We start from the raw sequence: 26,427 nt of genomic DNA, 5'->3' as shown, positions 1-26,427 counted from the left end.
TAAAACTATATCCTATGTTTTACTTTAAAAATGATTGCTGTGCATATTTTCTACAGTTAACCTGAAAGAGTGCTTTACAGCTGCAAATCTAATTCATTCAAGTGATCCTGACTTCCAAATTTTGGAAGATGGTTCAGTCTATACAACAAATACTATTCTATTGTCCTGGGAGAAGAGAAGTTTTACCATATTACTTTCCAACACTGAGAACCAAGAAAAGAAGAAAATATTTGTCTTTTTGGAGCATCAAACAAAGGTATACAAGGCTACATAAATGAAGAAATGATGTCTTTTCTTCAGACATAATTGACATTGCCAGGGAAGATATGAAATCAGAAAGGATATGGTATAGTTTGGCTTCAAAAAGAATGAAAACCATGAGTCAGCTTCACAGTGTTTAAAAGGAAAAGGGCTGTGCAGCATGGTTCATTCGGGTTGTCATTCCTTTTCTTTTGGGACATAAAATGAGAAATTGGGATAAGGTACAGCATGGGAATGTGAGATTAGACACAAAGCGCATTTTTTTTTTTTTGAGCTTTACCATAGAATGGATTTCTAACAACAAGTTTTGAAACTCTGGATAAAGAAAAGAAAAGATTTTCTTTTTTTTTTTTTGCATTCATTTTAGCATAATCTGTGGTCTTAAAACATGATGATTATTTTAGGAGGAGGTTTGGACCACATGCATGCTATTGTGTTGTGACACGCAAGATCAAAATAATTTTTATTCAGCCATTAGCCATTCCTCACTGCAGCAGTTTGAGAGTTGTCACCGTGTTTCTCTCCTCATTCTGACACAGATCTCTCTGTTGGTTCCCTGGCTCTGCCTAGTTGCTGGTGAGTGGAAGTTGCTTGTGCTAAATTTAGAAGGGCACATACACACTTATTTTCTTTGCATATCTCTCTCCCCTGTTTTTGCATGGCAATGTGGCAACAGTAATTTTTTTTTCAGTTTTGCTTCTAGGCTTCCAGTTCCATCTCTCTTTCTTCCATATTTCCACCAAATCATTTTCCCAAGAGGATTGTTGTGATAACAGTTAGGACAGTTACTTCTTCATTATCTTTTTGCAGTGTTGATGTTTAGTTTGGTTTTCAAACACTCCCATGGTCTCACCCCTCCCCAGCTAATCCTCATGAAAGGAGAAAGATGTGTCATTGTTTAATGTTTGAGAATAAAGTAGTCATTGACTTTATTATTTTTTTCCTGTCTTATGAATTGAGGTCCTAAAGAAAAGACAAACTAAAGAAACAGTTTTACGGCGCACCAAGAGAAGATGGGCTCCCATTCCTTGTTCGATGCTAGAAAACTCCTTGGGTCCTTTTCCACTTTTCCTTCAACAGGTACAGTTTTCTTTCTTTCTTTCTGCTGTGGAAGTCTATAGTTTCCATCACTTACCATTATGACACTGAGTATGAAGTTATTTATAATAGTTGTGTATAAATATATGAGTGAATGAGTACGTGTATAATATGTTTCCATACAAGGGTATAAATATATCTCTTTATACTTGCATATACTTTTGTTCAGCTTGCAAAGGCCATCATAAAACTGTAGAGCTCAAACACATGGTTCCTTAAGGAATTATCGTATCAGCAAGGGTATCGCCAAGCCTAGGAATAGCCTAGAAAACCCAAAACTCTCTTTCATAATAAAGGAGAAAATTGGATGAAAGTCCAAATGCCACGAAGGAGGAAGACACATAGGCCCTTCTATCTTTCTATTTCTTGTTCTTGAATCTACATCTGAAATCACACTGGATCCACATTTCTTTCCTTCTCTCTCTCTCTCTTTTTTTTTTTTTTTTTTTTTGTAGTGATGAGATCTCACTATATTGCTTAGGCTGGTTTTGAACTTCTAGGCTGAAATGATTCTCCCATCTCAGCCTCCCAAAATGCTAGGATTACAGGCATGAGCTAAGCATGCCTGGCTCTTTTTCTCTGTCTTTTTAAAATTTGCAGTAGAAACTCCAGCAAGCCTTCTTGTCTTCTTCCACTACTAGTGGCTACTACATTCAGTCTATGACTTTGGTTTATTTTCCCTCAGTTCTTGACATACCAAGGGAGAATCCTTTTTATACCCCACCAATAAGTTTAATACAGCTGAGAGAAGAGCGTATTAAAATTGAGAAATCTTTAGAAAACAGTTGTGTCTGTTATCCTGATATAAAGATAGTCAGGATGTTACTGAGTGGATGAACACAGCTTGGAGGAAATTTGCTTTTTGAATCAAAGATCAGAATATTACACATTCCAAAATATTATTCCATTTCTATTCTCACTCATATTTTTTTTTCCACTCAGTTCCTATAAGGAAGATGTTGGCAAAGAGCAAAAAACTCATTAAGGAAATTATTGTCCACATTTTTGCCCTGCAGACAGTACACTTTAAACTCTATTCTTAAATGTTACGTTACATATCATAAAAACTCAGTTTTTTAAAACATTGACAACAGAATAATTTTCCATGCTCAGAATACTTTGCTTTCTAAGACAGGAAAAGTCTCAAGTGTTTTTTCCATGTATAGACACCATCTATCCTGTCAAATATTCCCTTAGTTATTCTGGAGAACTAAGATGCACTACATTATTGTACTCATGCCTTGCTCTTAAAATTTCTCAATTGGACTTTCTTATTCTGTTTTTTTTTTATATACATAATAATAATAAGGGCAATTATTTAAACTAATAAAATGGCAATGAGATTTCATAAATATATAGATGAAAGTTCTGCTGAAGTAAAGATTTGTCTCATGTATATATTATCTACTTTCTAGGTTCAATCTGACACAGCCCAAAACTATACCATATACTATTCCATAAGAGGTCCTGGAGTTGACCAAGAACCTCGGAATTTATTTTATGTGGAGAGAGACACCGGAAACTTGTATTGTACTCGTGCTGTAGATCGTGAGCAGTATGAATCTTTTGAGGTAAAGTCTACAATGTGTGTACTGTATTTTTTTTTTTTTTTTGAGACGGAGTCTTGCTCTGTCCCCCAGGCTAGAATGCAGTGGCGCGATCTCAGCTTATTGCAAGCTCCGCCTCCTGGGTTCACACCATTCTCCTGCCTCAGCCTCCCGAATGGCAGGGACTACAGGTGCCCGCGTGTGTCCTGTATTAGTAATGATGATGCTTGGCCATTTTATGTCTCATTTGCAATTCATTTAACCTTTTCTGTTTTCTGAGTTTATCACCAGTGCTCTGGCTACTCCCTAATAGCACAGAATTGACTTGAAACAAAAAATATTTTTATGGAATAAATAATATTACATTCCATTAGATTGTTCCTGGTATTATGGTTTTACTATTTATTTTTTCCCCCACAAAAGTACCACTTTGAAGAACAGTTTTTTTTTTTTTTTTTTTTTTTGAGACAGAGTCTGCCTTAGTCACCCAGGCTGAAGTGCAGTGGTGTAATCTCTGCTCACTGCAGTCTCTGGCTCCTGGGTTCAAGTGATCCTCCCACCTTAGCCTCCTGAGTAGCTGGGATCACAGGCGTGCACCATGATGCCCAGCTAACTTTTTGTATTTTTAGTAGAGATGGGGTTTCACCATGTTGGCCAGGCTGGTCTCAAACTCTTGACCTCAGGTGATCTGCCCATGTCGGCCTCCCAAAATGCTGGGGTTACAGGCCTGAGCCACCGTGCCCAGCCAAGAACAGTGACTTAGTTGGCACACAAAAATCTGTGAACCTCTTTATAGTATGGAGATACCATAGGAAGTAAATGAGGTTCAGTCATTAAGTAAACCTCAGTACCTTGGCAAAGGGAGAACGTTAGTTTATGGGGAGCAGGTAGGGAGTGTGACAGTGCTTACCTAAGCTTACTCAGTCCTTTAATCATCTGGTTAACTTCCTTTGCTGGAAAGCGAGTTAATATGAAAGAATTTAACCTAATGCTGGTTTGATTTCCCAACAGGACTTGGTCATTTTGCTTAAGTTGGTTTTAATTATTTTATTTCTATTTTGGATGAATTAATTATTCATTAGAAGAACAAATCAATCAAATAAGATAGGCAAACTTTGAATAAAGTATTTAGGTTTAGAATTGCCATGGCCTGGCCTTCTAAGTACCTAGGATGTTCTGGCCTTTTTATGATAGCTGTTATGAGAAAATCAGTATTGAAATTCATATTGTAAAAACAAAAAAATTAAACTGTATTCCACCACAATTACCACCATTCATTTGCTTCATTTCTGATTCACACTTTTTAAATTAAAAATTCTTTTGAAAAGACTTACCCAAATGTAACCATTGATATGCCTACAGTCCTCATTAGTAGAAAATAGGATAATATCCCCGTTAACTATACCTGGAGAATTTGTAATCCTACAGGATCCCAAGTTCAGAAGGATCCAGAAAGTTGTATTTAAAATCCATGCACCTGAACCTTTCAAACAAAGCAAAACAAAAAAGTCTTCAAGGCTGTTTGGGAAAATAACAGTAAAAATTGTTACACTCATGAACAACAGCGTAGCAATAATGAAGAAACTAAAATTATCTTTGATAAATTTAAACAGGTAAATTTAAACATAAAATGCTATATTAAATCATGAAATTAGGCACCTCTTTGGCATTAAAATTATATCCATATCCCCAAACAATAACAAATGGTGAGACTCACACTGTAATCCTGAATAGTCTCCAAATTAAAGCCAAAGTGAATTTGAAGCGTACCTCATTTTAAAAGATTATTTTCATTTTTCTCCTTATTTTACTCTTTTCACAGATAATTGCCTTTGCAACAACTCCAGATGGGTATACCCCAGAACTTCCATTGCCCCTAATAATCAAAATAGAGGATGAAAATGATAACTACCCAATTTTTACAGAAGAAACTTATACTTTTACAATTTTTGAAAATTGCAGAGTGGGTGAGTGCCTCCTTAAACAATATATGGCAAATTAACTGTGTTTCAATTCATACATTTAGTTTCACTTTGTCCATTGGGAAGCAGCATATCCCAGCAGCAAGAATAATGGACTCTGGGTGCAATTTTACTCTGCATTTCAGTAGCTGTGTGACCCTGGGCAAATTTCCTAATCTTGGCAAGTCTAATTTCTTCATCTGTAAAATGGGTTATCAGTATGCCAGATTGTTATGAAGATTAAGGGAAGCTCAATACACAGTGAATGCCAAGCACAGTGTCTATCAAATAGGAGTTAATAAATGTTATGCTGTTGTCCTATGGAAGGATGGATGTAAGAGAACATAGCCCAAAAAGAATAAGTCTTTCACTAATTGGAGATGTAGTCTTAAAGATACGTATGGATGTTCTCTAGGATTAAATGATCGCCAGTATTCTGGGCGTGATTATTAAAGTCACTGAGAATAATACAAGCATTTTCTCAGTCCTGTGAAAATGGTCTGTTTTAGCTAAAAGTCAGAATACAGTTTTGGAGATTTGCTCTAGAAAGGTCTATGTGAACCATGCAGTTTTAGAGAAAACTGACTCCTATGATCAATCTAAGCACAGGCTTACAAACAGAGAAAGGTAATAGAATAATCAGAATTGTTTAGTCTGAAAATACATGGAGGGATAGTACCAACATTTATAAAATCATACATTAAATACAGTAAATATGAATATGATCACCCAATTCAAAAATGCTAGTATGCCAGAATATTTGAAAAGAAGTGATACTGTATGGAGGGGTCTGCAAATTTATAAAAGTGATGACTTTGCTATGTAATAATGTGGTCCAGAGCTTTTTTGAGGTGAGTGAAGAGGAATGAAATAAAGGGATCATAGAACATGCGAATGTTTTGGAGATTAAAAAGGACTTTTCTTCTGTAGGCACTACTGTGGGACAAGTGTGTGCAACTGACAAAGATGAGCCTGACACAATGCATACACGCCTGAAGTACTCCATCATTGGGCAGGTGCCACCATCACCCACCCTATTTTCTATGCATCCAACTACAGGTGTGATCACCACAACATCATCTCAGCTAGACAGAGAGGTAACATAAACATTAATAAAACCTGATTATGACGTGGCTATTCAATAGTACCTGTATAACTCCTGTAGATGTGTTTTTGAAAAGTATGTTGTGAATCTTGTTTTAGAAACATTATTATTTTATGTATGTTAATAGAGATCACTAAATAACCTTGGAGTATGCTGGTTTTGAACTGCTAATTCATTCTTTTATGAATTGTATGTTTCATACAATCAAATTTCCTAATATAAACGTATTTACAGTATTAAAACACAATGTCAAATATGAAAAGTGAACCTTTTAAATATATGCAGAAATTTGTTATCATCTTTTCAATAATCTCATCTACATTCTACCACTTACATAGATGAAAAGACAGTTTATGTCTCTCTAATCTCTGGTTTCCCATTTTCAATCAACTGCTAGAAATCTTGATTTGGATGTCTGACAGGTACCTAAGATGTAATAAATCTAAAATTTAACTTGTCTTCTTTCTTCTAAACATATCTTCTTTTCTATGTTTTCTAGTTAAAAAGACATTTATATATTCTTTCTCTATTAATCATTTTCTATTGTCACCTTGGAGTCATGGTCTCCAAATTGTATTTGATGTCTCTTGGCCCACCTGAATCACATCACTTCCCAAAGCATGTTTTTACCTCCTAGATTGTTTTATATCTATATTCTGTCTCTTTCTACTGCAATACCCTAGCTTAGTAATTCATTCACTTAGTTATTCAACTATTACCTCCTCCATGAAGCATTATTCATCTAAATTCTTATAGCAATTTCTGTATCCTTATTTACTATATTTATAATCCTTAATCTTAAAATACAGTAATAGATGTTTATCAGATATTTTATTTGATTCTTTTTTTTTTTTTTTTTTTTGAGACTGAGTCTCGCTCTGTCGCCCAGGCTGGAGTGCTGTGGCCGGATCTCAGCTCACTGCAAGCTCCGCCTCCCGGGTTCACGCCATTCTCCTGCCTCAGCCTCCCGAGTAGCTGGGACTACAGGCGCCCGCCACCTCGCCCGGCTAGTTTTTTGTATTTTTTAGTAGAGACGGAGTTTCACCGTGTTAGCCAGGATGGTCTCGATCTCCTGACCTCGTGATCCGCCCGTCTCGGCCTCCCAAAGTGCTGGGATTACAGGCTTGAGCCACCGCGCCCGGCCTTTATTTGATTCTTAAATCTTAAATCTTCAGATTAATTTTCTCTTCCTTCCTCTATCCCTCATGGATTAGGGTAGTGGTTCTCAAAAGCTTTGATCTCAAGATCCCTTAACAATGTTAAATATTGTTGAAAATCCCAAAGATCTTTTATTTATCTAGTTGTATTTATCTATATTACCTCATTAATATTTAAAACTAAGGAAAGTTTAAATTATACGTTAATTTAAATATTAAAAATAATACATTACACGTTAACAGTTAAAATTCTTATAACAGTAAAAATTGTTACACTTATTTTTCTTTTTGTACTTACAAAATAAGTACATTTCCCAAAATAGTACAATTTAGTGGGAAAAGTGACATTGTTATGCATTTTCCCAAATGTTTTTAATATTTTGCTGAAGACAGGTGGATTCTCATATCTCCTTCTGTTACAATGTGTAGTTTTAGCTGAAGCATACATAAAGGCAATCTGACATGATATAAAGTTAGAAAAGAGAGGAGTATTTTAATGATAATTACAGATCATTGTGGATATTATTCTTTGATACTATATGAAAACCTGACAAGGAGTAGCTAGATTCCTAAATGTTTTTGGTAATGTGGACTCTGAAGCCTCACCAATGGCCTTTTGTACTTTATTACATTAAAATCCATTGCTCTATCTTACGCTTTGAGCTACTATTTTACCAATATATCATTCTATATTGTGCATTGGTCATTTGGAAAATATTGGTTCATTAAGTAACGCAGAGCTTCCAAATATTGACACATTCCATTAAATAATATCAAAAAGATCACCTCTTTAATTCCATTGATATCACATTGGTTGATAAAGGTTTTCCAAGATTCTCATTTTTGTTTGAAAACTCCAATTTATCATTGGCAACAAATAGTTGTTTTCCCTGAAGTGACAGATTAACTTTATGTTTTACAAAATGCCTTCATAAAACTATAGTTTGAATAGCCATAGATGTCTATGTGAAAACAGTGTTCTATGCGGGCGGGAGGGGGCGGGGGAAACAACTCAACAGCTTGTTCAGCTCCCAAACCAAACAACCACAGAAGTGCTTTTCTTTGAATAGATTCTTCTAAAAGAATCAGTTGAAAACACTTGTCCAATGAAGGAGTTTACCCAGTGGTGCTCTCTAGTAACTTTTTGATTACGGTTTTCTTCAGTTGCCTACAACCTTTTATAGTCCCTTTAAACATCAGAATTTCTCTTCCACCTGAAGATAGCACAAGTTAATACTTAGGGTATCAAACTTCATTTCCTTGTTTCATTAGCCAGTTAATTATTTCCAATAAATTTTAGTTCACTAAAAACAAAATATGCATTCCTTCTTGAAAGTACAGTAGCATGATGTTTTAAAATTTTTCAGTTGAAATAAGGCCATTATTTTTCAAGTCTACACATGTGATTGGTTACGAGGGAGGAGTAAATTTGGAAAATTACGTGTGTAAAAAGCAGGAAGATCAAGAGAAAATTTGGGTTTATTTTAGATAATGCCTGAGGAAAAGAAAGTTTCAGAGGTGATGGAATTAATTGAGGAATCTTTGTAAGAGAAGGGTGAACATTCTAGGTAGAAGGTGAGGATAGATTTTAACATACTATTTTGTCTTATGAAAAGAGATAAACTAGGTGGGAAAGGTAAGCATTACCATCTTATAGAAGAAGAAACCTAGACAAAGTGAATTTTCCAATTGCCCAAGATTGTGTCTCTTATTTTTGGAGTTGGAAATAGAACCCAAGTCTCCTAATGCTCAGTCCGGAAAGAATTATTACTGTATTATTTTTAATCCTCCCATATCTCAATCACTTATGATAAATGAAAGTTATAAGGAGAAACACTTTAAAATATTTAAATGCTTTAGATGTTTAAAAACATTTTTAAGGTAGTGATGAGTTTTCAACAGTATCTGATAAATTGAAAGCCTTAAGAGCCAGATTCTGTTTTCCACAGAAAGAAAAAACTACATAGCCCCAGAACTTTATGTTCATGTCAATTTAAATGATCTCTTAATAAATGTAACATAAACCCTTAAAATCTATATTTTTTGCAGGAAGAAATTTCATTTTATTGTTTTATTAGAAGACCAGTATGAGTCATTGCTATCTATATTTTTGAACATAAGGATGTACTTTGGCTATGAGAGAAAGGTTTTGATTAATTACCAGGCAGTTTTAAATGCACTTATGGCAAAATAGCTCTTCTTTTTCTGTTGAATAAAGACAAAACCAACTGATTCTATATTCTGTAAGTTAATAGCACTAGAAATTTGAGAAACTATTCAATTTTCATAAGTTGATTAAAAATTCCTAATGTAATTCTCCTGCCTCACTTGAACCCAGGAGGCAGAGGTTGCAGTGAGCCAAGATCACACTACTGCACTCCAGCCTGTGCAACAGAGTGAGACTTCATCTCAGAAAAAAAAAAAAAAAAAAAGAGAGAAAAGAAAAGAAAAATTACTAGTGAGAGAAAATTCTTCTAATACATGAATGCTGTGAAATGTAATAATGTACTTCTTAAATTCTTAGTGCAAAAAAATTACGGAATGTAAAGTAAGATTTCAATTATAATGTTGGTGCTTTCACCCAATAATTAAATTCTTTTTTTGTTTTCAGTTAATTGACAAATACCAGTTGAAAATAAAAGTACAAGACATGGACGGTCAATATTTTGGTCTACAGACAACTTCAACTTGTATCATTAATATTGATGATGTAAATGACCACTTGCCAACATTTACTCGTACTTCTGTAAGTGTATGATATTAATTAAAGAAAAATGTATAGAACAGTTTTAATTGTTTAATATGCACATCTCTGGCCTGGCGCAGTGGCTCACGCCTGTAATCCCAGCACTTTGGGAGGCCAAGGCAGGCGGATCACCTGAGGTCAGGAGTTTGAGACCAGCCTAGCCAACATGGTGAAATCCTCTTTCTACAGAAAATACAAAAATTAGCTGGGTATGGTGACAGGCACCTGTAATCCCAGCTACTCTGGAGGCTGAGGCTGGAGAATTGCCTGAACATGGAAGGCGGAGGTTGCAGTGAGCTGAGATTGGGCCATTGCACTCCGGCCTGGGTGACACAGTGAGGCTCCATCTCAAAAAAAAAAAAAAAAAGAAAAAGAAAAAAGAAAAAGAAAAAAAATGCACATCCCCATCCACCCCTCGTGATTTCAAATGAAGTATCCCAATGACATTAAAAGTTGTATAGTGCTAGGGTTTTAAATCATGTAAACATAGTACTTTGGAAATTAGAAGAATAGGATTTACTTCACATGGTGCTCTATTTTTGTGAGAGTTACTAATGAAATTTTTTGTTTGCTTTTATTATTTTAGTATGTGGCATCAGTGGAAGAAAATACAGTTGATGTGGAAATTTTACGAGTTACTGTTGAGGATAAGGACTTAGTGAATACTGCTAATTGGAGAGCTAATTATACCATTTTAAAGGGCAATGAAAATGGAAATTTTAAAATTGTAACAGATGCCAAAACCAATGAAGGAATTCTCTGTGTAGTTAAGGTAAGAATAAATTAGAACATTATTTGTAGTTTATAATATTATAGAATAGCATGCTAGAATTTAATGGAAAGAAAGGAATTCTGATAAATGTAGGAATAAAATAGATATATAAGTAAATGTAAATGCTCTGTTCTTCATATATAATGGAAAGAATATATTAGTTTTTGATAATCTTTTGTTCAGGCATGATTTTTTTAAAAAGTCCATATAATACAATATCTATTTTGTAACTAATATCTTTAAACAGTTCAAAAACTAGCACAGCTTTGATGCCACTGGGACAGTTCCGGACTTTTTCTAGTCCAGTTTTTCTGTGTTTGGGCCAAGGAGCCTTCACTTACTTACTGAATTTCCCAAACGAAGAGTTATTCTTGGTCAGCCCCATGGAGAGGTTATTCGTAGGTTTGTTCATCATGTTCAGTATATATTACATCCTTAGCATACAGGTTCAGAATGAAAATCCTCAATCATTCAAAGATGAAAACACTTCTAAAACTTCTTTCTAATACTATTCCAGGAGCCAGAGTTAGTGCATAAAGTAATCTGAGCTCCTTTGGCCTTGGACAAATTTATAGACTTATTTCTGCTGCATCTTTAGAACATGGTTTTACAGTGGGTCTATGCCATTTTCCTTTTGTATATGTTCATAAGGAGCATGGATTAAAAAATGATGAATCCATTTTCCTTACAATGATGAAAATCAGCTGATGTTTTTATATTATTTTCTCTATTTTAAAATAGCAAAGAAATTTCCTTTAAATCTTGCCTCTTTCTTCACCTAACCCCTCCTCTAATCCTTGGTATTCTCAGAAGGAAATTTATCTGTGTGAAGTCCAAGACCTGAAAAAATTTCTGTCTTCTGGGACATGGTTTCACTAATTCTCACTACAACTATGTATCAGGCAAGATAAAATAAAACCTTTTATTAAATGTGTTCCTGTCTTTAAGACAGGAACTGGAATGAAAGACACACATAAAAAAAGAAAATATGATGCCCATAAGCTTTGTATTTTCTTGTCTCTCTCCCTTTAAAAACATTTTTTAAAAATTTACCCATTTTTTTCTCTTCCTCAAACCAGGTACAAATAATCTGATTCATCTTAGGAGGGTAGGACAAGCTGTCCTAAAATTTATGGTGTAGCAAATAACTATTGGTTATAGTATGAATCCCCTAAAGAAGTATCTCATGTATTAACATCCAGGAACCCTCATTAAATACTCTCTGAAATGCCAGTCGTGGTGGCTCATGCCTGTAATCCCAGCACTTTGGGAAGCCGAGGTGGGTGGATCATGAGGTCAGGAGATTGAGACCATCCTGGCTAACATGATGAAACCCTGTCTCTACTAAAGATACAAAAAATTAGCCGTGCATGGTGGTTGGCGCCTGTAATCCCAGCTACTCGGGAGGCTGAGGCAGGAGAATGGCGTGAACCCGGGAGGCAGTGCTTGCAGTGAGCCGAGATGGCGCCACTGCACTCCAGCCTGGGAGACAGAGCTAGACTCTGTCTCAAAAAAAAAAAAAAAAAAAAACTCTCTGAAATCTTCATCAATACCTGTTATACTACTTATCTTAAATTTGCCATTGCAGCCGGGCGCGGTGGCTCACGCCTGTAATCCCAGCACTTTGGGAGGCCGAGGCGGGCGGATCACAAGGTCAGGAGATCGAGACCACAGTGAAACCCCGTCTCTACTAAAAATACAAAAAAATTAGCCGGGCGCGGTGGCGGGCGCCTGTAGTCCCAGCTACTCAGGAGGCTGAGGCAGGAGAATGGCGTGAACCCGGGAGGCGGAGCTTGCAGTGAGCCGAGATCGCGCCACTGCACTCCAGCCTGGGCAACAGCGCCAGACTCCGTCTCAAAAAAAAAAAAAAAAAAAAAAAATTTGCCATTGAAGAACAATTTTCTGTCTTTTTTTTGGCAGCTTTTACCCAAGTACTAAATCAGTGGGAGGACTCCTCTCTTTTCACTGCCACTGGATTTCTGGGTGTATTAGTCTGTTCTCACGTTGTTATAAAGAACTACCTGAGACTGGATAGTTTATAAGGAAAACAGGTTTAATTGACTCACAGTTCCACAGGCTGTATAGGAGGCATGGCTAGGTAGGCCTCAGGAAACTTATAGTCATGGCAGAAGGCAAAGGGGAAGCAAGCACATCCTCACATGGCAACAGGAAAGAGATAACAAAGGGGAATGTGCTACACACTTTTGAACAACCAGATCGTGTGAGAACTCACTCATTATCATGAGAACAGCAATGGGGAAATCCACTGCCATGATCTAATCACCTTCCATCAGGTCCCTCCCCCAACATTGGGAATTACAATTCGACATGAGATGTGGGTGGGGACACAGAGCCAAACCATATCACTGGATATATGTTTCATATTCTCGTGGTTATTCCCAACACAGCACTTACATATTTCCAAATGTAACATTATATATACTCGTTAGCATTGCCAAATATTAAATGAGTTCATCTGATTTTTCAATACATTTACTTTTGTAGCCATTGAATTATGAAGAAAAGCAACAGGTGATCCTGCAAATTGGTGTAGTTAATGAAGCTCCATTTTCCAGAGAGGCTAGTTCAAGATCAGCCATGAGCACAGCAACAGTTACTGTTAATGTACGGGATCAGGATGAGGGCCCTGAGTGTAACCCTCCAATACAGACTATTCACATGAATGAAAATGCAGCAGTGGGAACAACAAGCAATGGATATAAAGCATATGACCCAGAAACAAGAAGTAGCAGTGGCATAAGGTACTTACCATTCTATTTGAGTTTTAAAATTTATAGCTTATTTTGTTACATTGTTATAATTTAGCTTATGATAAATTTTATTATTTTAATTCATCATTACCAACAGATATAAGAAATTAACTGATCCAACAGGGTGGGTCACCATTGATGAAAATACAGGATCAATCAGAGTTTTCAGAAGCCTGGATAGAGAGGCAGAGACCATCAGAAATGGCATATATAATATTACAGTCCTTGCATCAGACCAAGGTAAGAATTTGTCTTTAAGCCAGCTACATACTTCCTCAGCTACATACATCTTCAGTGTTTAAGCCAACAGTATACATTTTAAAGCTGGGTACATGCATTCAGTTTTCATATCTCTCACTGAGTAAGAAGTTTACTATAATTTGTTAATTCATGTCTGCTTTCTAATAGCCTTCTCAGTTTTAGATGTAATTATAAAATAATTTACTCATAGAAACACTTGAGACCATAATTTATTAAAGTTAAAATTATTAAAAATTGAGAAAATTATTTTAGTAAAACTTGTTTCTGCCGGGTGTGGTGGCACACACCTGTAATCCCAGCACTTTGGGAGGCCAAGGCTGGGGATCACTTGAGGTCAGGTGTTCGAGACCAGACTGGCCAACATGGTGAAATTCCGTCTCTACCAAAAATATTAAAAATTATCTGAGTGTGGTGGCACACACCTGTAATCCCAGCTACTTGGGAGGCTGAGGCAGGAGAATCGCTTGAACCCGCGAGGTGGAGGTTGCAGTGAGCCGAGATCACGCCACTGCACTCTAGCCTGTATGACAGAGTGAGACTCTGTCTCAAAAAAAAAAAAAAAATTGTTTCAATGTATCTACTTATTTTGCTTAAAGTGTTCACTTTGGTAGGAAAGTTCATTACAGGGAGAACATACTTACATAGTGCAGTCCTGGAAAATAGCTATAACTTTTTACAGGAAGTTGTCAATTTACTTGGGGGTTAGAATTCTGATTAAAGACATTATCTTAAAACAATTCATGGTATATTTATGATCATGGTAAATAAATAGTATATTATAAAATTAGAGAGACAAACACTATGAATTCATATAGTCATATAAAATGTAAAATTATGTTCTGTGCATTCTATAAAATTGAGAGAAATATGAGTATGATGATTATATATGAGATGCGTTTGGTGCATGAAATATAATTTCTATAACATGAATTTGGACTTTGTGTCTTTGTAAAATAAATATGTGAACTATACCAAACATAAGTTATTATACTATAACTTGCAAAATTAGAATTTAGAAGTGATTTTGGAAGATGATTTACATATTCTAGTTCTCTGTAAATTAATGAGAAATGACTCAGTTTGCTAAATTGCTAAAGTTGTAATCATTATTGATTTGTCTTTAACTAATTAAAGACTGTCCTTTAAGGCCTCAGATTCTCATGTCTTTTTGCCAAGAAATAGTTGTTGGTCAAAGGCAAATGAAAAGAAAAGCAAAATAACATGAACCTCAAATCCATTATTTTTTTAACGGCACTTGGGAAATAGTTTATTGACAGTTGAGGTAAAAATTGCTGTCTGAAATTAGAAATTTTGCCTATAATTTTATTCTGCCTTCTCCTCTGTTGCAGAGGAGTTCAAATGATTGAGAAATCAAATAGTTGTTAGGGAATTGAGATGGGGAACTGCTCATCATCACTGTGATATAGAATAAATGTGTAATGAGGCCGTTGCCCTTCATTTCTTTTGAGGAGGGTGGGCGTCACTGTGTTACTGTCTGTGAGGGAATTGTGAATCAGTAATTCCACATCTTTTTACTTTGCGAATGGAATGAACTGAGATCATACAAAAGTGTGTCATTTTTTCAAAAACCTTTTTCTAAAATCTATACTGGCTCATTTCATTTGGGTTCTCCCTGCCACTCCCTAATGGAAACCTCTCCTCATGGATACTGCTCTCTTGGGCTGGTGCTCACTTCCTGCCCTCCTACGTCTCCACAGCAATTGCTTCCTCTTTTTAAAACTCTCTCAAGGCTTCCATGTCTAAACTTGGCCACACATTCCCGCATGCTTTCTGGTCTTAACTGCCTTCCCCTCTCCTAAACATATATATTTCTTAAGCTTTAAATTCAATTTATCTTTTCTTCTTAACTTGTTAATCTAAATTCTGTTGGCAGTTTCACCCAGGAATCACCTCTATCTAGTTGAGCTTGAGATTAATGTTTCTATTGTATTATTCCAGCTTTTAGAATAGGGTTACTTGCAATTGTTTTAAAACATTTGACCGAAGAGTGTCATGCACATAAAGTGTGAAACCATGGATAGTGCATCTCATGTGACTTCATATTTGGAATTAGCATTTGCCCATATAGAATTATGTTAGTACTACAAGATGAGCATTTTATGCTGACATTCCAACGAATAAAACAATATGTAACTCAATGTAACTTATCAACAGATGAAAAACAGCTATGAAACAGTGGATTAGATATCTGAGGTCTTAAATGTTCTTCTATGTCAGTATTAATCACAATGTGCAAAAAAAAAATTGGAGTTTAATCAGTGAGCAGCTGTAAACATCTACTGGAAGGAAATTGAAGCATTTATCCCAATTGTAGAAGAGCAAGCACTATAGAGTTCAATTTTTAAAGATAGCACAATTAACCAGATTCAATAGGTAAGGCATGTGCTCTCAATTGTGTGTGTGGACTCAAAGGGAAAGAAATGTTCAAGACAACCAGCAGTCCCAATTTTCAGAGAGAGCAAGGTAGCACCACATAACATGAGAACAGGAGAAGCTGAGAGACAGAAATTATTCAGCTCTAGTAAATAGAAACATATGCCAGATAGATGAAATATATGTCTACCTGCTTCCTTTTTCTAATGTAAATACTCTTTTTTGAAGTTGTCCAAAAATGGAAGGTAGTTGCATTGTTTCCTGCTTCTCATTGTTTTCTCTCCTAGTTCTTTTTTCTTCTTGCTGAAGTACATCCTTAACTATTTTTTTTTTTTTCAGTTGTGGAATGTGAATTTTAAACGCTCTCAGTTTTGTTGTTCTGAAAAATATTTTAATATTGGCCTCATACTTAAGTGATACTTTGACTTGGTTTAAAATTCTGAGTCAACAGCTTCTTTCCTGTGGCACTGTGCAGCTATTAACCCATTATCTTCTGGCATCTCTTCTTGCTGATGCTGCTTGTTCTGTCAATTAGTGATTGTCCTTTTGTAGGTAATACATTGAGGTAGCTCTTATAGTACCATAAGTTGAGTTCTACAGTGTTAGTACAAAGTGTATGCCGTGGATTTATTTGTATTTGTCTAGTTCTGCAGTCAGAAAACTTTCAATCTGAAGAGCCATGTTTTTCTTTAATTTTGGAGTATTCTCAGCTATTCATCTCTTTAAATACTGCTTCTCTGCCATTCTGTCTATTCTCTTTTCTAGAATCCTTGGTAGGTGAATATTGCTGTTTATTTTCTGCTGGAATTTGAGCTGTAATTTCATTCTTGTTTAATTGGTTACCCCTCTTTATGTCTTTGAAGATTCTAAACATACCTGTTTTAGAGATGTCTTGCATAGAATGAATTAATCTTTTGACTGGTGCTTTTGTTGGCTTTCCTTCTTAGTGTTAATCTTGATTATCTGGGAATTTTAGTTTGCAGGCTTATATTAAATGAGAAGTGTTTGCTTTGCTTTCCATTTTTGTTTTTTCCCTCTCTCTCACTTTGCCCATATTAACTACTAGTCCTGTACTTGCCTTCACCTGCTCTTTTTCTGTGGCTCATGGTTTAGAACCAGTTCTTAACTTGGTGGCCTAGTGTTCCTGACCCGTGATGACGCTGGCTGTATCATGAATCTAATCGCTGTGCTTCAGGTGCTCTGGCTGAGGTTGTGACTTCAGGGCTGTGCTCAGATCTCCGAGCTTCCCGAGGTTGGCAGCTTCATATGAGACACAGCCCAGGCAGTGGGTGGCACGGGGTTTTTTAATTCTCTTTTCCACCTGTAGTGTTGAAAGCCTTCTTTTGAAACAGAAAGAATGAGCAATTTAGAGACAGAACTCCTGGGCTTGTGTTCGGCCTCAGACTTCATAATTGCATTACTAATTAGTGGCATGGCTACATGGCTGTTTCATCTTTGAATCCCCCAGATTTTCCAATGCAGTTCTTTATATAAAGTAGTTATCCTGTAAGTTTCTTTCTTTCTTTTCTCTTTTCTTTTCTTTTTTTTGTTTTGAGACAGAGTTTCACTTCTGTTGCCCAGGCTAGAGTGCAATGTCATGATCTCTGCTCACTGCAACCTCCGCCTCCCGGTTCAAGCGATTCTCCTGCCTCAACCTCCCAAGTAGCTGAGATTATAGGCATGTGCCACCATGCCTGGCTAATTTTGTCTTTTTAGTAGAGATGGTGGTTTCTCCATGTTGGTCAGGCTGGTTTCGAACTCCTGACCTCAGGTGATCTGCCCGCCTCAGCTTCCCAAAGTGCTGGGATTACAGGCGTGAGTCACCACGCCCCACCTATCCTGTAAGTTTCTATTGAATATACAGATAGATGAATTACTTAGGCTACACCCCACAGTGATTATTTCAGTTTTCAAGTAATTTTTTTCTCCTGGAGTCTTCCGCCCTTCGAATATTCCCATGTACTATTTTTGTTACAATCTTTCAAATATATAACTTTAATTTCTTTGCTCCAAAACCTAAGTGCTACCTATTTATCCAACAAACTCTAAGCTCCCTAGTCTGGCTTTCAAAGACCCTTAGCTCCTGCTCCGTGTCAGCTTCCACCTGTCTACCTTTCCTGTCATTGTCTCCAGATCATGGGTGTGTTTAACGTGCGTTTCCATGTCCTTGAATTTCGTTGTGTTTTTAAATATGCCAGAAGTGTCCTCATTCATACTCTCTTCCTTCCTCTTCTCACAAATCAGCCAAAACTTGCCTCTAATAAAATGCAGTAATAATTTAGCAAATGAATAAACACATCTTACTAGCAGTCATTGTGCAACCCATATGAAAGTAATAATATTTTTCTTTTAACATTCCCTGAGGACATAGCTTGTGACTGTTTATCATTGTAACTTATACATCATAGGTGCTTAATAAATATTTTTCAATGTTTTCAGTGCATAATTTTGTGGTGAAAACTCAAAACATAAAAAAAGTATTTTTATTTTCATTTATCTAGCAGGGAGAACATGTACAGGGACACTGGGCATTATCCTTCAAGATGTGAATGATAACGGCCCATTCATACCTAAGAAGACAGTGATCATCTGCAAACCCACCATGTCATCTGCGGAGATTGTTGCGGTTGATCCTGATGAGCCCATCAATGGCCCACCCTTTGACTTTAGTCTGGAGAGTTCTACTTCAGACGTACAGAGAATATGGAGACTGAACAAAATTAATGGTATATGTTTTTGAAAATTGCTTTGTCCTTTTCAACATCAGGGTGTCTGCAATACTATTTTTTTTTTGTATGAAATAGGAGAAAATTCACCATGTGGGAACCACCAATGAAAGTTTCTCAGTTTTTGTGTGTTGGGAGTAGGTCTCTCTAGTGTGTCTCTAATCCTATGCCGAGATTCCCTTAGGTGTGTTGTGAATTCTCACTCCCACTCCAAACACACACAGACACACACACACACACACACACACACACACACACTCTCTCTCTCTCTCAGACTGGGTCTAATGCAATCACTTCCTAACTTGTGTACCTCCCATTGGCATAGGTTTCTTTATAGTTTCCTAGGTCATAAGGGAGTCCTCAGATGTTACTGGTTGGCTCTCCAGAAAGCAGACCCTGAGACAGGGCATCTCAAACAGAATGATGACTAAGGAATTTGCTTGGGATCAGTAGCTTTGAAAGGAGGAGAAGTAGGATTAGACAAAAAGAGAAGTTGAGCTGCAGCACAAGCCAAATGACAACCTTGGTGAACCCCAGGGGATGTCTGAGCTAAATGGGCCTTCTTAGTGGTGCTGAATCGGTCCCCTATTCTCTCTTATTGCTCCATCACTGTATGTGGGCTGCCCATGGCAAAAAGGCACAATCACGGAAGGTGCTGATGGCCTCCCAAGCAGCTGGGATGTAAGTCCTTCATTGAAAAGGGATCTGATATACCCCACAGTGTCCACCACATTCTCTCTCCTCTCTGCCACTGTATTGACTTCTGACTATTTCGTGTCTATTGTATTCTCCTTGGGATTCTTCCCGAACTTGGTTCCCCATCTGTACTTTTGTCTTTAGCCCAGAAGGATCTACAGTGATAAGTATGGCAAAAATGAAGGCAACCTGTCTACATTATCACCACTGCCTCACTCCCTAGTCGGCCCTTAACTCTTCAACATGTTACCTATCTCCTGCTCACACTGCCTATGGACCATGGCGTCATGGTCTACCAGCTTTCGTGACTCTAGAACCACTGAATGGGGCTTGCTTTTCAAATGCCCTTGAATGTTTTTCAGCCCCATGCTTTGAGTGAATATCCCTCAATTTCCTGTTATGACAAATTAGAAAAGAAAGGTTGGGAGGGAACGTAAAGGGAGAACAGGATGAGGAAAGAAAAATGAAGACTTGTAGAAATAAGCTAAGCTACTATGTCTTTATCCTGCTCTGTGAACTAACAGGATTTTCAGCTTTTTAAACAATATTCTGGGGGTGTGTGTGTGTGTGTGTGTTTGTGTGTGTGTGTGTCTCAGGGGGGTTATCAGTTTATTTTGGGGTTGGGAGGAAGAATTAACTTTATTCTTAGATTTTTTTTTTTCTTTTCTACTTATGTCATGATATTCATTTTTAAATAGTGTTGATAGAAGGTGGACACTTTTTTCCCAATAGTCTTACTTAGCAAAATAAAACTTTGGCAGCTGTATGTTTGTCAAAATCTTTCTTATTTTAAAGATTTACTTGTCTGGGTAATCATTTGTAAGCTTGGGAAACACCCAACTTTTAAGAAGAACATACCCCAGAGAGGCTTTGAAGTCAGATAAGCTTAGTGTCAAATGCTGGCTCTCCACTGTTTGTTAGTTATGTAAATCTGACCATGCTATCTTTTGTCTTTGAGCATCAATTTACTCAAAAGGGATTATTTGGAGGAGTAAATGAGATAATGCATGTAATACATCATGGCACATTAGGAATTATAAGTTTTGGTTTTGCTAGTCTCATTATAATTTCTTACACAATAGACTTAATGGGTTAACTGTGGCTTCTCTTAAAATTGACTTAATTCAATGTGTTTTTACCCAGGCACTCAAATTTGTATTTAGAGCTTCAAATACTATGCAGAAAATAAGAATGTCATGCTGGGAAGTTATGTGAGAGAGGGATTATTCTATGGCACCAGGTATCTGCATTTAGAGTAGTAGTATATCTAGTCTCCGAAACCAAGATTGTGTTGACTTCTAAAATTTTTTTTAGTTTTTATTATTTTTTTCTTCTTCTAAATTCATGTCATACAGGTAATATACTGATGTTGTAATAAGGTTTGAGAGAGGCGCGTCTAACACATGAGCGTAAAAACCCTATCATCATGCTTATGCACCATAAAAGCCATAAAAGAATCGGTATGAGCTTTTGGTTCTAGATATTTTCTAGCCTTTATCTAAGAAAACTACATCAAAACTAAGACATGTGCAGTTGGTCCCTTCATCCTTTAGGACCAGGAGATACAGCTCCAGCTGTGTGACTCATGACCTGCTAATGTAGTCACTGTCAGGGGTGTTCTAAGTTGTCAGAATCAGTCTCTGACAGTAAGTCACAAGGATTTATGTTTATTTGGCACAATTTTTGAAAACAAAGTAAAGGAAAACATCCAGAATTTCAGATTATTACTTCAATGAAGCATGTGTAAAAGAAAATGTACACTCACTGCTTTAATTAAATATATTCAAGATATGGTAGAAACTATTAACAAGTCTATTAGTTACGAAAGGAAGGATTTGTTTACAGGCAAATAAAATATATTATTACAAAAGCCAAAAGACTTTAAGAGGCAGCATAGACAAACTTTTATATGCAATATATTTGCAATGGGTATAGATTGGAACTACTCTATCCATTCACATTTAGCATCTTCTAGTAGCTGTGCCATCCCATCAAGAATATCTGTTTCTAGGAAAATATGATAACTATCAGATAATGAGTTATTTATGCTCAGAAGAAATCAGTGACATTGTATAATGCTTGGTTTTATTTATGTTTTCAGATACAGCAGCACGTCTTTCCTATCAGAATGACCCTGCATTTGGCTCATATGTAGTACCTGTAACAGTGAGAGATAGACTTGGCATGTCCAGTGTCACTTCATTGGATGTTACACTGTGTGACTGCATTACCGAAAATGACTGCACACATAGTGCACATCCAAGGATTAGCGGTGGAGGAGTACAACTTGGAAAGTGGGCCATCCTTGCAATATTGTTGGGCATAGCATTGCTCTTTTGTAAGTCCTAAGTCTTTTCTTAAATTCAAATAATACCCTTTAAAGTAACTTTGAAGACACTTTTTGTTTTTTGAGACAGAGTCCAGGCTGGAGTGCAGTGGTGTGATCTCGACTCCCTGCACCCTCCGCCTCCGGATTCCAGTGATTCTCATGCCTCAGCTTCCTGAGTAGCTGGGATTACAGGTGTGCGCCACCATGCCCAGCTCATTTTTTCTACTTTTAGTAGAGATGGATTTCACTGTGTTGGCCAGGCCAGTTTCTAACTCCTGGCCTCAAGTGATCCGCCCACCTCGGCCTCTCAAAGTGCTGGGATTACAGGTGTGAACCAGCACGCCTGGCAACTTTCAAGACACATTCTAAGAATCAGTGCTATTTCCTATAGCTGATCATTTGCATGTAGCTGTATTTTTATTTAATATATAAATATATTTAATTTACATATTTTAAGTGCATTTATGTATAGTTCTAGTGTCTTCCCAGTTATCATAGACATAAAATTCAATGCAGAAACAGAACATGTAACATAATTATAGCATATCTGTTTAAAAGTTTAAATAGCGTATCTATTTAAACTTTTGTATACTGCTTTAACATAAGCAATCCCAGGAAAGCTGTCTCCTTTTAATATGCACTTTTTAATTTATGATTTATCTGTGTATTAACCATTGTACATAACTTCACATTATTTTATGATAAACTCAAGTATATTTCTTTCTTCCTCCAGGCATCCTGTTTACGCTAGTCTGTGGGGCTTCTGGGATATCTAAACAACCGAAAGTAATTCCTGATGATTTAGCCCAGCAGAACCTAATTGTATCAAACACAGAAGCTCCTGGAGATGACAAAGTGGTAAGTAATCTGGGTTTTTAAATAAATACAAAAGATGAATTTGCTTATAATGCGTATTCCTTCTAAACTCATCTTTTCTCAGAAAAGTTCTTTTGGTATCAGGCAATTTACCATAAAATGTCATGGGTCCCCTAAAACAGATAAAATGACTTTGATTTACATGGCGATATATGGTATTTAAATTTGACCATAGTGTGTTACTAAAATATAGAAAATGCTTTGACATAAATAATATATTTCTACTTCAAATGATTCATGGTTTCGAACTTTTGCCTCTTGTCTTTTAGAAGGGCTTAACCGTTGCTTCTATGCTGTAAAATGCCGCTTTAATTATTCACGGTCTGCCTCAACATGGTTTGATAATTCTTTTTCTTTTTTTTTTTTTTTTTTTTTTTTTTTTTTTTGAGATCTTCAGCTCCGGTCTCTGCTTCAGGCTGAGGTGGCCGGATCTCAGCTCACTGCAAGCCTCCTCCCTCCCGGGTTCACGCCATTCTTCCTGCCTCAGCCTCCCGAGTAGCTGGGACTACAGGCGCCTGCCACTTGCTCCGGCTAGTTTTTTGTATTTTTTAGTAGAGACGGGGTTTCACCGTGTTAGCCAGGATGGTCTCGATCTCCTGACCTCGTGATCCGCCCGTCTCGGCCTCCCAAAGTGCTGGGATTACAGGCTTGAGCCACCGCGCCCGGCCGGTTTTACACTTTTTCTGGCAACAATAAAATCACTACAAGCTTTGATCATCGTGGGAAGAACTTTAATAGATTCTTTCTGGCTCTAATATGGGTTAGGAAAGAGCCTGAGGCCAAATATATGAAATAGCAATGCTAGCAAGTAGCCATTTCTCCAACTTTGCTTTCTAGCTCAATATGGGGAAGAGGAACAAGTAAATACCCTATAAGAAGTATAATTGATGACTAGGGCAAGAAAGATTTAGAAAACAAAAGCATGACAGTATCCAGGAAGGTACTGAAAAACAAAAATTTAAATAGTGTTAAGAGTTTCCAAAAACGCAACGTAAATAACTAGTGGCCAAAGCTTTAGCGTTCTCGTTAATTTTCCCTGCCTAGTTTATTCATATATATTTAGATGGCAAGGGTTTATTATTGCAGTCAAGATTTTTATGGCAATTATAGTTTTATTCTTTTTGATGTAGTTGAAGTGTAACTGAACTAGATACTAAATGGAAATATTGATCATTACTTCTGTTTCTGCTTTAGTCAGGTAAAAAGGAATTAATTTAAACTAAGCAGAGTAAGTATATGTGAGACAACAGTGTTTATTTTGAGGTGTGAGATGTAGAAGGATTGAAGAATTAAAGTTGTACAGTATTCTAAGAGGCTTTTTTTTTTTTTTTTTTTGAGACAAGGTCTGACTCTGTCGCCAAGGCTGGAGTGCAGTGGCACAATCACAGCTCACTGCAAACTCTGCCTTCCAGGTTCGAGGGATTCTTGTGCCTTAGCCTCCCAAGTAGCTGGGATTACAGGTGCCTACTGCCATGCCCAGCTGATTTTTGTATTTTTAGTAGAGACGGAGTTCCACCATGCTGGCGAGGCTGGTCTTGAATTCCTGATTTCAAGTGATCTGCCCGCCTCGGCCTCCCGAAGTGCTGGAATTACAGGCATAAGTCACCACACTGGGCAGGTATTCTAAGAGATTTTTAAAGAAGGAATATACATCAAGCTTCTTAATTTATCTCCAGGTACCAACCACTTGACAGTTTGCTTGTGTGGCTACTACATTAAATTACGGGATTTCCATAGTTGGGTACACAGGATTGACAAAATAGATTTAGTTCCTGCTCTCAGAGAGCTTATCTTCTAGCACACACACACAAAAATGGCATTATCCGCTTGATGTTGTTCTTTTTCATAATTTTTTGTTTCTCTCTGTATTATCCCTAATGTAAATTGTTTTCATTTCAGTATTCTGCGAATGGCTTCACAACCCAAACTGTGGGTGCTTCTGCTCAGGGAGTTTGTGGCACCATGGGATCAGGAGTCAAAAATGGAGGTCAGGAGACCATCGAAATGGTGAAAGGAGGACATCAGACCTTGGAATCCTGCCGGGGGGCTGGGCACCATCACACCCTGGACTCCTGCAAGGGAGGACACACGGAGGTGGACAACTGCAGATACACTTACTCGGAGTGGCACAGTTTCACTCAGCCCCGTCTCGGTGAAGTGAGTTTTCCTAAGTGGCCTACAATCTATTTTAATTTCTTTTAAACTTTATAAATAACTAACTGGATGCTGACCATAATTTTCAATTAATTATGAATCTACTAATTCTACTAATTGAAAGCTATTATTTTTCAATTTTGATTTAGTTATATTCAGATTTAAGTGGTTATTTACTTTCCCTCGTATTCTACTCGGGAGGCTGAGGCAGGAGAATGGCCTAAACCCGGGAGGCGGAGCTTGCAGTGAGCTGAGATCCGGCCACTGTACTCCAGCCTGGGTGACAGAGTGAGACTCCATCTCAAAAAAAAAAAAAAAAAAAAAAAAAAAAGAATTACTTAAATAATGTGTGATGATATTTAAATTACTGTCTCATGGCTTCGTCCCAATATTTCCCATCTGACAACTTGTGCCTTAGAAACCAAAAATGTGGTACCAGCAAGACCAGCATGTACCATCACTGTGTCTGTCTGGGAAGATCTGAGCCCACATCAATTTGTCTTCAGTTTAATGGATGCATGTCACTTTCAGCTAAAATGTTGAAAGGGAAAATAATGACTATGTAAAATGAACACCTGTATACTTGCTGCCACATGCGTGACTTTTAGAAACATGCTATACTGAATTTATAGTGTGATGTATGAAACAGACCAATCATGTGCATTTTTTGTGTGTAGGAATCCGTTAGAGGACACACTCTGATTAAAAATTAAACAATGAAAGGTAAATCAAAGCAATTACTTTTATGTTAGTACGTTTTGGTGTTTAAAATAATAATAATAAAAACGTTGTGTTTTTCCCTTGGCAGAAAGTGTATCTGTGTAATCAAGATGAAAATCACAAGCATGCCCAAGACTACGTCCTGACCTACAACTATGAAGGAAGAGGATCGGTGGCTGGGTCTGTAGGGTGTTGCAGTGAACGACAAGAAGAAGATGGGCTTGAATTTTTGGATAATTTGGAGCCCAAATTTAGGACACTAGCAGAAGCATGCATGAAGAGATGAGTGTGTCCTAATAAGTGTGTGAAAGCCAGTGGCTTTATGACTTTTTAAAAAATGACAAACCAAGAATTTTTTAAAACGGCAGATGCTATTTGTGGGGATTTTTCTCTCATTATTTGGATAGAATCTCTTTGGTCAAATGCACATTTACAGAGAGACACTATAAGTACACAAATTTTTCAATTTTTACGTATTTATAATTATCTTCTATCCAAGGAGATCTACAGAGAAATTAAAGTCTGCCTTATTTGTTACATTTGGGTATAATGACAACAGCCAATTTGTAGTGCAATAAAATGTAATTCATTCAAGTCCATATTATAGACTATTCGAAGCACAACCTAATGCAAAATTGTAGAGACCTTGCTTTAACATTATCTCCGGTTAATTACATGTTCATGCGGTGCTTGGAAACTGTTGTTTTCCTAAACATCCAAAGTGTGTAGACTGCATTCTTGCTATTATTTAATTCTTGTACTGTGGCCTTTTTCATAGTGCAAAGGGAGATTTCTAGCCAGGCATTGACTATTATTGCAATTTCATTTTGATGGAGTTTAGTTTTAGGTTTTA

General features: G+C 36.9%; 1 protein-coding gene and 1 pseudogene across 3 annotated transcripts in view; one reads left to right on the top strand and one right to left on the bottom strand.

The window, feature by feature from the left end:
• DSC2 (desmocollin 2) overlaps positions 1–26,168 on the top strand; it is a 36,721-nt gene extending 10,553 nt beyond the window's left edge. Inside the window, exons 3-17 of one of the 3 annotated variants that reach the window (XM_021930010.2) lie at positions 57–256; positions 1,222–1,341; positions 2,775–2,930; positions 4,729–4,873; positions 5,798–5,964; positions 9,741–9,875; positions 10,462–10,647; positions 13,153–13,409; positions 13,516–13,658; positions 18,575–18,799; positions 21,597–21,833; positions 22,558–22,682; positions 24,600–24,857; positions 25,532–25,577; positions 25,663–26,168. In XM_021930010.2, coding sequence (XP_021785702.2) covers positions 57–256; positions 1,222–1,341; positions 2,775–2,930; positions 4,729–4,873; positions 5,798–5,964; positions 9,741–9,875; positions 10,462–10,647; positions 13,153–13,409; positions 13,516–13,658; positions 18,575–18,799; positions 21,597–21,833; positions 22,558–22,682; positions 24,600–24,857; positions 25,532–25,567 — 2,390 coding nt within the window. In that variant the 3' untranslated portion in view covers positions 25,568–25,577; positions 25,663–26,168. The other 2 variants (XM_017951650.3, XM_031658752.1) reach the window with 2 other exon arrangements.
• Positions 20,841–20,953, bottom strand: LOC116271548 (annotated as a pseudogene).
• Positions 26,169–26,427: the final 259 nt, after the last annotated feature.

The sequence above is a fragment of the Papio anubis genome, chromosome 19 (assembly GCF_008728515.1).
Source record: "Papio anubis isolate 15944 chromosome 19, Panubis1.0, whole genome shotgun sequence".
In the NCBI taxonomy this organism is placed as follows: domain Eukaryota; kingdom Metazoa; phylum Chordata; class Mammalia; order Primates; family Cercopithecidae; genus Papio; species Papio anubis.
Note: the sequence above shows the minus strand (reverse complement) of the source record. Positions and strands in the feature narration are given on the sequence as shown.